The sequence below is a fragment of the Neomonachus schauinslandi genome, chromosome 2 (assembly GCF_002201575.2).
Source record: "Neomonachus schauinslandi chromosome 2, ASM220157v2, whole genome shotgun sequence".
NCBI lineage: Eukaryota > Metazoa > Chordata > Mammalia > Carnivora > Phocidae > Neomonachus > Neomonachus schauinslandi.
This window is the reverse complement of record NC_058404.1, coordinates 6,981,637-6,994,322: the sequence shown is the minus strand read 5'-3', so window position 1 is coordinate 6,994,322 and position 12,686 is coordinate 6,981,637. Positions and strand designations below refer to the sequence as shown.

The window sequence follows — 12,686 nt, the reverse complement described above, 5'->3', positions numbered from 1 at the left end:
GGACCGTGGGCAGGGATGGAAGGCGGGGTGTGTGAGATCAGCTGTCGTGGTTCCCAAAGTCAGGAATACTCTCCCTGCCCAGACGGAGTGAACAGGGATGTCTTGTCAGGGAGCGGGGTGCTGAGCTGAAACCCTTACTTCCCTATTTTGTCTACCACAATTAAAAACACTGTCTTTTATTCTCACAGACAAAAAGAAAAAAAAAGTGTATCAGGGTCTGTCATGTACCAGAGACTGCCTTAGCCAGTGATGCTACACTGGTGAGCAAAAAGGCCAAGGTCCCCGCCCTTTGGGAGCTTACGTTTCAGTGGGAAAGAGGAACAATCAGCAAACAAGAAGCGTCTGCCAAGTGGGACACACATTCAGGGGGAGAAATGGACAGTTAGCAGTTCAACAAGGAAAAGTCTAATAGAAACAAACATAAAATTGAATGTGAGGTAGACGCAAGCTGCCAAAAACAACAAAGCAGGTCAAGGGAACAGAGTGAGGAGGATGAGTAACCCCTGGAGTTCAAGGTGTGATGCAAGGAGACAGGCCGGGCTGTAAGCCCTGGGGCAATGTACCAGTTCTAGGCAGTCAGGAAAGCTGTGCCCTGGTCTCAGTGCTGAGGGGCCAGGGCAGACCAGCACCATAGGAGTTAAGTGCGTGCAGAGGGGGACAGCCTTGGCATACCCCAGGAAGAAAGGGCAGGCTAGGAGACAAGATCCAAGACAAAGGGCAGGGCCTGAGCATGTACCATCTTGAAGGCCATAAACTGTTTTTCTAGGCATCAGGAAAAGTCATAGGTGAGTCATAAACAGGGAAATTGCATGATCTGATTTGCATCCTGGAAAAATCACTTTGGTTGCTGGCTGGAAATGGGGTTGAAGAGAGAAAGGAGGGAAGTAGGGTGACCAGTTAGGAGGCTGCTGCAGACCAGGAGGACAAGGACACCTGCACTCAGTCCCTTCTCCAGAGAAAGGAAGATAGAGTCTACTGTGTGGGGGAATCACAGCCATGATGCCACACACCAGCAAGCGAGCAGGGCCCAGTTCAGAGATCCCATTCTAGAATTTTCTGTTTACACCATCCCTTCCAAAACTTCCTGTCTCCAGCCTTTACCCTAGGGCGAGTAGGTAAAAGTCAGTGGGCCATACCTGGTGGCTCATGTTCAGTGGCCTGCATTGAGTGGCCCATGTTTGTGGCACATGTCCAGTGGTCCACATTTGGTGGCCCGTGTTCAGCAGCCTATGTGTGATGGTCCATGTTCAGTGTCCCATGTTCAGGGCCCCATGCTTGGTGGTCTTTTTTCAGCAGCCTATGGTTGGCAGTCCACGTTTGGTGGTCCACACTCAGTAGCCCATGTTCACTGGTCTCCTTCAGTGGTCCATGTCCAGTGGCTCACGTGTTACCCTTAGAAGTGAGCTGAGAGTCAGAGGCGTTGCCGGGATGTACTCCGATAAAAGGACAGATGCAAGGATAGAGTTGGACAGGAATAACTAGAGTTTGTCTTCTCAAAAATTTTGAAGTCATTCCAAAGTCAGTGTGTGTAGAGCTCCATCCAGTCAAGTGGTATGATAAGCAGTAACAAAACAGCAGGCTCATGGATTCTGTTTTTAATCAATTAGTTTTATTAAGAAATCAGTCTTTAAAAATATGTTCCCAGAAGTCTTTCTGGTGGAGAGACATAAAGTCGAAGTTGTTTTTGTTTTTTTTAAAGATTTTATTTATTTATTTGAGAGAGAGAGAAAGAGCACAAGCAGAGGGAAGAGGCAGAGGGAGAGGGAGAAGCAGGCTCCCCGCTGAGCTGGGAGCCCGTTGAGGGACTCGATCCCAGGACCCTGGGATCATGAACTGAGCCGAAGGCAGATGCTTAACCAACTGAGACACCCAGGTGTCCCTAAAGTTGAAGTTTTTAACAGGGGTTATATTTAAACATAGGTTTCTATACAACTCTTTCTCTATTTTCAAAAAGTTAACCCACTGTCCAAAAATAATAGTAAAATGTGTACATATCACAGTATTGTAATACTGCCGATAGATTATGGGCATCATAATGATATTTTTAAGTTGGTTACTCCTCAGATTCCTGTTCATTTTTTAGTAAAATATTTTTTGGCTGTTCAGCTGTCAAAGTTTGTAAGCACCTTAAGAAATCATCTTGACCATTTACAACGATGTGGATGGACCTAGAGGGTATTATGCTAAGTGAAATAAGTCAGTCAGAAAAAGACAAATACTATATGATTTCCCTCATATGTGGAATTTAAGAAACAAAACAGATGAACATGGGGAAGGGAAGGAAAAATAAAATGAGATGAAAATTGAGAGGGAGGCAAACCATAAGCAACACTGAACTCTAGGAAACAAATAGGGTTGCTGGAGGGGAGGTGGCTGGGGGGATGGGGTAAGTGGGTGATGGACATTAAGGAGGGCATGTGACATAATGAGCACTGGGTGTTATATGCAACTGATGAATCACTGAAACTAACTAAGTAACTAACTAAATAAATAAATGAAATCGTCTTGATCTAACCAGATATTCTCCCAGAGGCAGAAGCAAGAATTCAACAGTATAGCTTATTTTACCATTAGCTGCATGTATATCCAACCTCCTAACGATTTTACTGATCTAGGACCCGGTACCTAGGAGTTTTTAGTAAACAATCATGAATCAATTGACTTGACCAAAGTGCTAGGGTATGTTTACAGTAGAATTACAGCACCAGGACTGGAGACTCTCAGGTCCACACCTCGTGACCTTGACATAGCCTTTCAGGCATTGAGCAAGTTTGAAGCCAGCTGGCAAGCCCTTTCTGTGCTAAAGGTGGAAGAGGCAAGAGAGCTGTTTCTGAAACGATACTCCTATTCCCTGGATCACTGGTACTCTGCAGATGTCTCTCAGGTATGCCAGGGGAATTTAGAAAACATTATTTCAAATTCTACCAGAATTATTTAAATAATAGTAGTCCTGACAATTTTATTTCTACCTCTCATGAGTTTCAATTGGTTTTTACTTGGTGCTGTTTGGACCATGTGTTCTGAAATTAAATGCAAAAATATATTCACAGCATCCAGATCACGAGTGGCCCCTGATACCCCTCTTCTCTTCCCCGTGGCTCTCCCTTCACAGTAACTTCTAGTGGTGGGTGGGGGCTTCACCCTCTCCACCACTCCCTTAGGAGAGCCTATCATAGAGCCCAGTACCGTCCTGATTTGGCCATTTGCAAATTCTGGAAAGATGTGCAGGGTGTATGCCAGGTATGGGTAATGGAGATCTGAGAAGAAGCAGGTGTTTGGAGACCCCCGTGCCCACAGGAAGGTGGATGACTGGGATGAGCACGGGCCATGGAATGAGTGGGGTCCAGCTGTACAGATGTCTCAATCCAGCTGTGGATCAGGAAGTCTGTTTGTTTGACAGCAAAGCCGCCTACTTACCTTCAGCCATGAACATTCAGTCCTTTACTGGGCACCGATCATGTAAAAAATGCCCAAAGGGTACAATCTCCCAGTTACAAGGTGAATAAGTTCTGGAGATCTAACGTACGTGTGGTGACTGAGCTGAAATTTGCTAAGAGGGTAGGTCTTAAATGTTCTCACCACACACACAAAAGGTATCTATGTTAGGTGAAGGAGATGTGTTCATTAACTTGATTGTGGTGATTACTTCACAATGTCTATGTATATTAAATCACTACCTTGTATACCTAAAAGATAAAAAAGAAGAAAGGACCATAGGGTGTGGTCCCTGCCTTCTAGGCACTCCCATGTGCATCCGCCAGTGTCTGTCTGGAAAACTTTCTATCAAGGCGTCTCACCTGCTTTTTCCACCAGAAGAGAGGCTCCCTCGCTGAATTCACACTCCCTGCAAGAGGGAGACGTGAAATGCACACACCCCATTACAGCTGCCCTGGGCTCGGGCCATGGAGCGCATTGCCCCAAATGTGCATTTAGTAAAGCATTTTCCCATCTCTTTTGCCATCGGCTCTTAGGGAGAGCAGGTACTGTTTTACGGTAAAGGAAAATAAGAACAGGGCAGGTAAGTCTCATACACTCCGGTCACAGGCCACACATGTAGTAATCAGTGACTCAGGCTCTGGCCCGGGGTTCTTGCTGTGCGGCACCTCGAGCCTGGCCGAAAGGACAGAGATGGCCAGCGATGCCACAACCAACAGCCTTGTCACTCACACGGGGAAAGCGGAAGCCTGGGGGACAAGCTCCCGGCCGGCACCTGTTCCAGGCCCCGTCGCCTGCTGCCTTCCAGCTCTGAAGCCAGGCTTTGCACTCGGCACCCCGTAGGTGGCGCACTGGGGCCTGTGGGTGCGGTGAGCGGAGGGCGGAGCAAAGCCGGGGGAGAGAGGAGATGCCAGCCGGCTGACCCGTGTGCACGCGCGTGTGCATGTGTGGGGTGCACGTGTGTGTGTGCATGTGTATGACACTGGTGCCTAGTAATCGAGCAAGCCCTTCTGCCCGGCCCTCACAGAGCTCTCCAGGTTTCAGCTAAAATGCTTCCTCCTCAGGGACGCCTTCCCTGGCCAGTCCTCTAAACTAACTCCTCCTTCATCTTCTCATGCTGCATAGTTTTCATCACACATTGATATCCTTGCTTGCACATCACACACACACACACACAGTAGTTGGTGTTTGATGTCTGAGGTTAATCTCGTCCACTAAAATAAAACTTCTAAGAGACAAGGGACCCTGGTTGTCCTCGAATCCATCTGATCAGAAAGACAGCAGGGAATTCGCTTGAGCTTATACCCATAGGAAGGAGCTGGTGGACTGTCCTCCATAAGGCTGCAGCCCAGGACCCCAGAAACATCCCTCACTGCCATAGCCCGAGCTGTAGAGGGCAAGAAGGCCACACTCATGCTCATGGGGAGCCTGAGAAAACTCGGTCTTCCTCTGTGTCACTAACACCTCACAGGAGTTCCCCATAGTGGCAAAGCCATATTCAGGCCACCCCTGAAGGGGCCACAGACAGCCCAGCCCCTGCAGCTTGCTGCCAATGCCCCAGCCAAAGAGGGTCTGAGACACACAGAGGGTGACTCATGGATACCTTTGAATGAATGGGACAACTAATGAGGAACCAATGATATTCAGACTGATTAAAATGCACCGGGGAGGGGGTGCACCTGAGTGGCTCAGTCATTAAGCATCTGCCTTTGGCTCAGGTCATGATCCCGGGATCCTGGGATAGAGTCCCGTATCGGGCTCCCTGCTCTGCGGGGAGCCTGCTTCTCCCTCTCCCTCTGTCTGCCGCTCCCCCTGCTTGTGCTCTCTCGCTCTGTGTCAAATAAGTAAATAAAATATTTGAAAAATAATAATAAAATAAAATAAAACGCACCAGAAAATTAGAAGAATACGATTTCCAACAACTAAAAATTGTTTGGCTGCTTACGAGTAACATAGGGCATATTTGTTTAAGTGGAAAAGCTCACTGTTAACAGAGGCTGCACCAATTTCTAGCAGCACAGAACGTTTCAGGGTACGTAACTCATCGTCGAGTTTATTTGTGAAGCCCGGTTGTTGCTCATAACTTGGGAACATGCCCGTCACCGCCCGTAGCCCTTGCCTCACTGGGTGGTGGGCAGACCTTGTTTCCGGGCCCAGCCACCTGCAGGCGGGGCTGCTCAGGGACAGGGGCTGACGGGAACATCTAGGACACAGCCAGCACCTGGCAGTGGCTTGGCATTTGCTCAGTGAGTAAAAAGAAAGAAATCTGCGTGTGGTCCCCTCCTCTGCTAGTCGCCCTCGATAAGATCAAGCCCACAACATACGCAGCTGTTTCCATGATGGCGCAATGCCTACAGCCTCCTGGAAGCAGGGCGCGCCACGGCTCAGACGGCAGGTGAAGCGGTCATAGCACACAGCTGGGACAGGATAATAACTTTACTCAGAGCAGGGGTTCTCAGCTGGGGTGATCTGCCCGCTGGAAGACATCTGACAATTCTGGAGACATTTTTGACTGTCACAACGGAAGGTGCCCCTGACATCTAACAGGGGATGTTGCCCAATGTCCTGCAATGCACAGGACAGCCCCAAGAGAGAATTATCCAGTCGAAAATGTCCATCATGCTGAGGGTACGAGACGCTGTCTTAAAGCAAAGGGTCCACGCCTGAGACCTGAGACCAAGACCCACCTTTGGACATGTTCCTCTCTGCTCCCCTCAGCTGGTGGCACCCATATAGGCGTGGTCTGGCCACAGGGCCTGGCCCTGTCGGAGGGGAGGTCAGGGGTAGGAGCACAGTGCGGGAAGAGGGGTTCAACCAGTCTGTCCAGCTTTTTCTGGAACCCCAAACTCTGAGGGCGACAAGGAAACTTGTCACCCTCCAGACTGGAGAAAAGTCCCAGCAGACTCTGTCCACCTTCATCTGGAAGAAAGAAGCCTACACTTCTCCCGGGCGGGGCAGCAACCCGGCTCCCCGTGCAGCCGGCCGTCCCTCCAGACCCACCCGTGGGCTTTCTGCAGCTCAGGTACGAAAATGGGCTTGAAATCCCTCTGAACGTGGCCGTGGGCTATACAAGGCATGGCGACCCGCCAGACTTTCTAGTTGCTCGCAAAACCGTCCCAGAGCCAGGGACACCGGCCCCTGCTGTGGCCGCCGTGGCTTGTTGCAGGGGCTGAGGTCGGGGCAGGAACTGGGGGAGCTCATGATGCTCCTTCCTCGGGGGTCAGAAGGAGAGCTTGAGGGGTCACGGGAAAGGCTGTGCAAAATGTAGATCTGAATTGTTGAATGAGGACTGCCACTGGACAGCCACCACGGTCCACCGACCAGAAACTCTCCATGAAATGTGTCCAGTGACAAACACAACTCACTGAATAAGGCGAAGCATGAGCACGTTTGCATGAGGAAAGAGGAAAAAGAAACTCGACGCGTTACGTATGTGGTACACACCACATATGTAAGTATAGAGAATAAAACCCCAGAGCCTAAAAAGCAAATCCCCAAATGTGAACAGTATTTTTACCTCCAGGAAAGAGAGGGGGGCTTGGAGGGGCAGGTCGTGAACAAATCTTATGGGTACGTACGCATTCTGTACACTTCCATTCTGTCTGATTATTTTATAAGCAGAGCATCATGTATTACTCTCAAATTTTTAAGGTTAAAAAAATAACTTTTTATAGGTGGGGCTCAGCTCTGTTTAACTACATATTCCCACTAGCAAATGCCACAATCACACACAAATGAAAACAATCCACACATGGTATCTGCATTTGACGTGTAAGCATATTTGTGCACTGAGAATAAATACCCATTATCTGAAACCAAGAATGGGGTCAGACAACTTTCTGAAAGCCACTCCATCTCCAGTGCTCTGACCCTCTGAGCCCCCAGTGCCTTTAGCCCCCAGATGGGGGCTCTCAATGGCCTGGAATAGAATGAATTCAGCCAACCTCAACTCAGGAGGCCCCAGTGGAGACCACACCCTGGACGGGTAACAAGAGTCCAAACTCTATTCAGGTGAGGTCCCCACCTTCACAGAAGGTGCGGAGGCCAGATACCTACACAAAGAATGAAACCGGTAAGACCCACCAGCACTGAGTGCCAGGCACTGTTCTAATTCTATCGTAACATTTATTTCTTACAATAATCCGAGGCAGTGGGTACTGTTACTGCCACCATTTTACAAATGGGGAAACTGAGGCATGGAACATAACTTGCCCGAGGCCACGCAGTTCCTTTGGGAGGGTAGCAGGAGTTGGACCTCCTGAGTCTGCAGGCTCACCATGCTGTGCTGTGCGGGCTGGTCTGGGAAGCAAGGCGGGAGGAGCGAAGCTTACCGTGAGGCATGAAGTCTCTGGGAAGGAGGTGATCCGTTCCAGAGTGCAGACTCAAAATGCAGAGGAGGTGAAGGACCTTAGAAATCAAACGGCCCAGACTCACCTCTCTATAAGCAAGACCCCAAGGCATAGGAAGGGACCCGGTATGATTCTGGTGGGGCCCTGGTTGGGGAATTCAGCTTGGTTTTCTGGAAAATGGCAGTAAGTGCCCAGCAGCACCTGCTTGTGGAGACAATAGGGTTTGCCGTGATTGGACAGCCGGGCTCGGAGCCAGGGTGCTGTCACTGCACGAGGGCAAGGGTTCCTGAGGCGCAGGGACCCAGCATTCAGCATTCAGCACTCAGCACGAGCCTGGCCTTTTGCAGCTTCACAAACAGGGAAGCAGCTGTGTGTGGGGGCGGGCTGGGGTCTGGGGCGGGTAGTGCACCCTCTTTCTCATGCTAAAACAGCAGATGTTCCCTTACCATTCTCAACACTTCACTTTCAACTTGGTTAAAACCTACAACTTGCTTTGGTTCTGAACACTTGGCAAGGAGGTTGGAGTTTTGAAGTCCACAGAGGGAGGTGGAGAGGATGTGCAGAGACAGAGTGCAAGACGACCTGCCTCCCGTGGGTCCAGGTGCCCAGCTCAGGGGGTTCGCCCGCCCACAAGCCAGCCTCCGCAGGGTGAGTTCCGCGGGCGGGGACCGAACTCTGCCTCCACGTTGCCCACCTGGCAGGAACTCCAGAAGCCACGTATCCTGCACAAAGATCATTCCTTCTCATCCTTGGATTCTTTCTTCTCTCCCCACTATTCCTGGGTGCCTCTTCCCCACTTGCCATGTTCTGATCTGCATATGTCTTGACTGTTTCTTCCTATCCTTAAGGAATCACTGGACCAGAAACCAGAAGACTCAGCAGCCATCCAACCCAGAAACTATGAAGTCCCAGGTAAGTCAGCTTAACGTGGTTGGACCTGTTTCCTCATCTAGAGAATGGGAACATGGGGATAATGGATGTAGCATACTCATCTCATGGGGCTGAGGTGATGACTGAACAGTGTGGGTCTGGCCGTGCACTAGAAGCTTTCCGAACCGTGCAGACGGAGCGGGCCAGGATGACCGCTGGCTGGTACGGGGCCTCCAGAAGAAACAGGTGGCTACTTAATGGGATGTTTTTCCCACGCCACCTTATTCTCTGTGGTAACACTACACCTAGCGTGAGACTCATGCAGACTCTAAAGATCAGTGACCGCGTAGATGCATGCAGGAGCAAACCTGAAACGAGTTAAGGATGGAGGCATTTCCAACCAACAAGCCGCCCCTGAGCTTTTATTATGTGCCAACTATTGTCATGTGCCTAGTTTGCCTGAAACTCAAAGGCTAACTGTTCTAATATGAAGGATAAATAGACAAACAACTTTAATTCAAGGCACAGAAATAGCAGTACCCTGATGAGAGACGTATGAAGTTCAACAAAGATCCACAAGGAGGAAGATGTTACAGCTGTTGGGAGGTCAAGAAAGGTTCACGAGCCTTGAAGGATGCACAGAATTTCAGCCAGCGTCCCTAGGAAAGGGTCTCCCCAGCCCAGGAAGTAATGCAAAGGTATGACCTGCAGGAGAAGCCAGGTGGGGAGGGGAGCAGTGATGTCACAGCAGAGACATAGTGGGGAGCACAGGCGAGAAATGAAAAGATAATCCAGGGAAAGTTGCTGAGATCCAAAGAATGGATGTCTCCAAACGTCCACTAAGGATTTCAGATTTTCTCTTCAGATAGGAAAGAGTATTTCGGGTTCTTTCAGGCATTGGCCTGCTCAATGGACTCCTTTTGCAGTGGGAGCAGGCAGTCAATTACGATTTAAATTCATGATTCCTCGCTCAAACCTAACTCACTGCTGCCCGGTACAAACACGCTCTCTCCCACTCGAGCAGGTCATTAGCCTCTGAAACCTATGCATCAGGGTCTACTCCGTGGGATTAACAGTACCTGGACCGTATCATTGTTTGGGGAATTGATAGGACAATAGCTATGTGAGTCCTTGGCTTGGAGACACATCTTTTTGTCCAAGGGATCACCGCAACCTTCTCTGTTAGGGACTTCTTTGCAAAAACAAACACACCTGCAATGAGGAAATGCATTCCAGAATTCTCTCCCTGAAGAAGACTCCATCTGACAGAGTAGGGACTCCCGAGGTTGGAAGCAGTGGCTGGCCGAGGTCGCACGGCCAGTCTCCCACAGACCTGAGACCGGATCCCGGTCTCCTCCCTCCCGTCACTGTCTCCCAGAAATCAAACCCCAGACGGTGACCGAAAGTACCTGAGATATTTTTCTGCAGCCGAAGACGCTGGCCCTCCATGTTCATTCCGGTCTCCCATCCCCCAAAGTCCAGAGGACAAGTGTTGAGGATATGTGACAGCTCCTCAAGATCCCCATTGTTGTTGGCCTGCCGGGAGAGCAGGGAGTCAGGTGCAAGGTCAAGGAAGTCACCCATGCTGACAGGACTTTGCCTCAACTCCGGCGGCAGCTCTAGCCCTTCAACCTACTGTGCCTGAACGCACAACTAATTGACCAAGGACACAGAGCTGGTGACAGCCCATTATCTCCATTTCTCCCTCACCCCTTGCCTGGTGTGCATCCCACACTCCGTATCTGTTGCCTTCACATAACCGTTACTCCCAGGTTGCTGGAATCAACAGACACTCTTTCAGTCTTCACCTTACTAAACACCTTCTTCCTGAAAGCCCTTCTTCTTCCCTTGGCTTTCATGACACCACACTCCTCTGGGTTTGTCCCTCTGAATGTTCTCTCTTGTCGTTTTAGGTCTGCTGATCCAACTCTACTAGACCGTAAACATGGAAGTCGCTCAAGGATCTTTTCTTGGACCTCCCTGCTTTCTCTCTGCACCCTCGCCCTGGGGCATGACATGCACCCCTTTGGCCTCGATGATCACTGAAGGACTGATGGCTGTCCCATCTGGGCCTCCAGCTTACACCTGAGCTCCAGATTGAGAAATCCCTGCTTGGATGGCCCCCATACTTCTCAAACTCCACAGATCCAAGGCTCAACTTTTCATCTGCATCTTGTCCTTGCAAATGGCAGCCCCATCCACCTGGGATAATACTTACCTGACTCTCTTTCCCTGGCTCCCCACACCCAGACAAACATTTTGATTCCTCCTCACAAGTAGCTCTTAAACCTTCCATTTCTTACCATCCTCACAACCATCTAGTCCTCTTAGGTTGGATTCATGCAACCTTCTCCTAACTGGGAGACCTACTCCCACCTGCTTCCAAATCAGCCTCCGCAGAGCAACCAGGTGGATCTTTGCCAAACATATATGGAACCATGTTACTTTCTGTCTGAAAACCTTTCAAAGGTGTCCATCCACAGATGAATAGATAAATAAAATGTGGTATATACTTAAAATGGAATATTATTCGGCCTTAAAAAGGAAGGACGTTCTGACACATGCTACAATATGTGTGAACCTTGACAACATTATACAAAGTGAAGTAAGCCAGTCACATCAGGACCAACACTGCATGATTCCTTCTACGTGAGGCTCCTGGAATAGTCAGACTCATAGAAGCAGGAGGTAGAATGGAGCTTGCCACGGGCTGGGGAGGAAGGAGGTTGGGTGTTATTGTTTCACTTCAGTTTGGGTAGATGAAATGTTCTGGAAATGGATAGTGGTGATGGTTGTACAACAATGTGCATGTATTTAATACCACACTGCACACTTAAAAATGGTTAAAAGGGTGAACTTTATGTTGTGTATATTTTACCACAATATATATTTATGAAGAATTTTTTTCGGGGAGCCTGGGTGGCTCAGTCAGTTAAGTGTCTGCCTTAGGCTCAGGTCATGATCTCAGGGCCCGTGTTGGGCTCCCTGCTCAGCGGGGAGTCTGCTTCTCTTTCTCCCTCTGCCTACCGTTCCCCTTGCTTGTGTGTTCTCTCTCTCTCATGAATAAATACATTCTTTTAAAAAATTTAAAAAATTTTTTTCAACAGTTTCCTATTGTTTTCAGAGGAAGATCCACAATTCCTAACAGTGCTCTGAGGCAAGGAGACAGAGCCTCTCCATCCCGCCTGCTCTCCCCTCCTTCCCCCCTTCCCCCCTCTCCCATCCCCCCCACCCCTTGGTCTTTCAGCTGCATTTCTGCCCGTTCCTTCTACGCAAAGCCTGTAAGGGCTATCTCCTCTGCCTTGAATGCTCTTAATCCACCTCTCCCTGCACCACTCCTTTTGCCTGGACTTCTGCTCATCTTTTTTTTTTTTTTTTTTTTTTAATTTATCTGAGAGAGAGAGGGCACAGAGACAGAGTGAGAGGGAGAAGCAGACTCCCTGCTGAGCAGGGAGCCCATCGCGGGGCTCGATCCCAGGACCCTGAGATCACGACCCGAGCCGTAGGCAGACGCTTAACCGACTGAGCCACCCAGGCGCCCCCACTTCTGCTCGTCTTTTAAGTCTCAACCTCAGATCCCAAGCTCTGAAGGGACTAACCTCACACCCAGATGAGGTCAGGGACTCTTGTCTTTATGAGTGTTATGGCACATGTTCCTCAACCAGAGGATGTAACACTTGCAAAATTATTTAATATTTGTATGCCACACCCCGATCGAGAACTCCTACCTGTCTTGTCCATCTTCGTGTACGCCGAGCACAGCATTGATGAAAAAGTTTTCCATGCGCGTTTGTGGGGTAAATAAAGTAGTGTTGTGCCGATGGGATTCCAGAGTCAAACCCTTCCCTCTGCCCGGTGCCGCCTCCGGTAAATCCCTCTGACTGGGTGGGATTGGAATATAAAGCAACAGGGGGAAGGAGGGGGTGGGGGTCCACTCCCAACCCCCAATTAGAGCTACGCCCTCTGTCCCTGCAGCTCCAGGAGGGGCTTCTAGGGCCATGATTCAATCCAGCCACGTGGACCATAACCACG

The 12,686-nt window shown here is 49.6% G+C and overlaps 1 protein-coding gene across 2 annotated transcripts; it reads left to right on the top strand.

Annotated features, from left to right (window-relative positions):
- Positions 1–2,830: 2,830 nt before the first annotated feature.
- Positions 2,831–10,887, top strand: LOC110584262. 2 transcript variants are annotated; one of them, XR_002480565.1, is made up of 3 exons: positions 2,831–2,884; positions 8,633–8,696; positions 10,568–10,887. XR_002480565.1 is itself a non-coding variant. In XM_021694288.1 (3 exons), the coding sequence occupies exons 1-3, from the start codon at positions 6,131–6,133 to the stop codon at positions 10,588–10,590; spliced, it is 414 nt and encodes a 137-aa protein (XP_021549963.1). In that variant the 5' UTR covers positions 6,058–6,130; the 3' UTR covers positions 10,591–10,887. The 2 variants fall into 2 exon arrangements, 1 of the variants encoding a protein (XP_021549963.1); XM_021694288.1 differs by lacking the exon at positions 2,831–2,884 and adding an exon at positions 6,058–6,457.
- The last annotated feature ends 1,799 nt before the right edge of the window (positions 10,888–12,686 follow it).

Bases quoted from the DNA above. Each gene is read 5' to 3' on its own strand.
- LOC110584262 (XM_021694288.1), top strand. From the start codon at position 6,131: ATGTTCCTCTCTGCTCCCCTCAGCTGGTGGCACCCATATAGGCGTGGT. The intron at 6,458-8,632 runs GTACGAAAATGG...CCTATCCTTAAG, and splicing joins GTGGGCTTTCTGCAGCTCAG to GAATCACTGGACCAGAAACC. The intron at 8,697-10,567 runs GTAAGTCAGCTT...TTGTCGTTTTAG, and splicing joins CAGAAACTATGAAGTCCCAG to GTCTGCTGATCCAACTCTAC.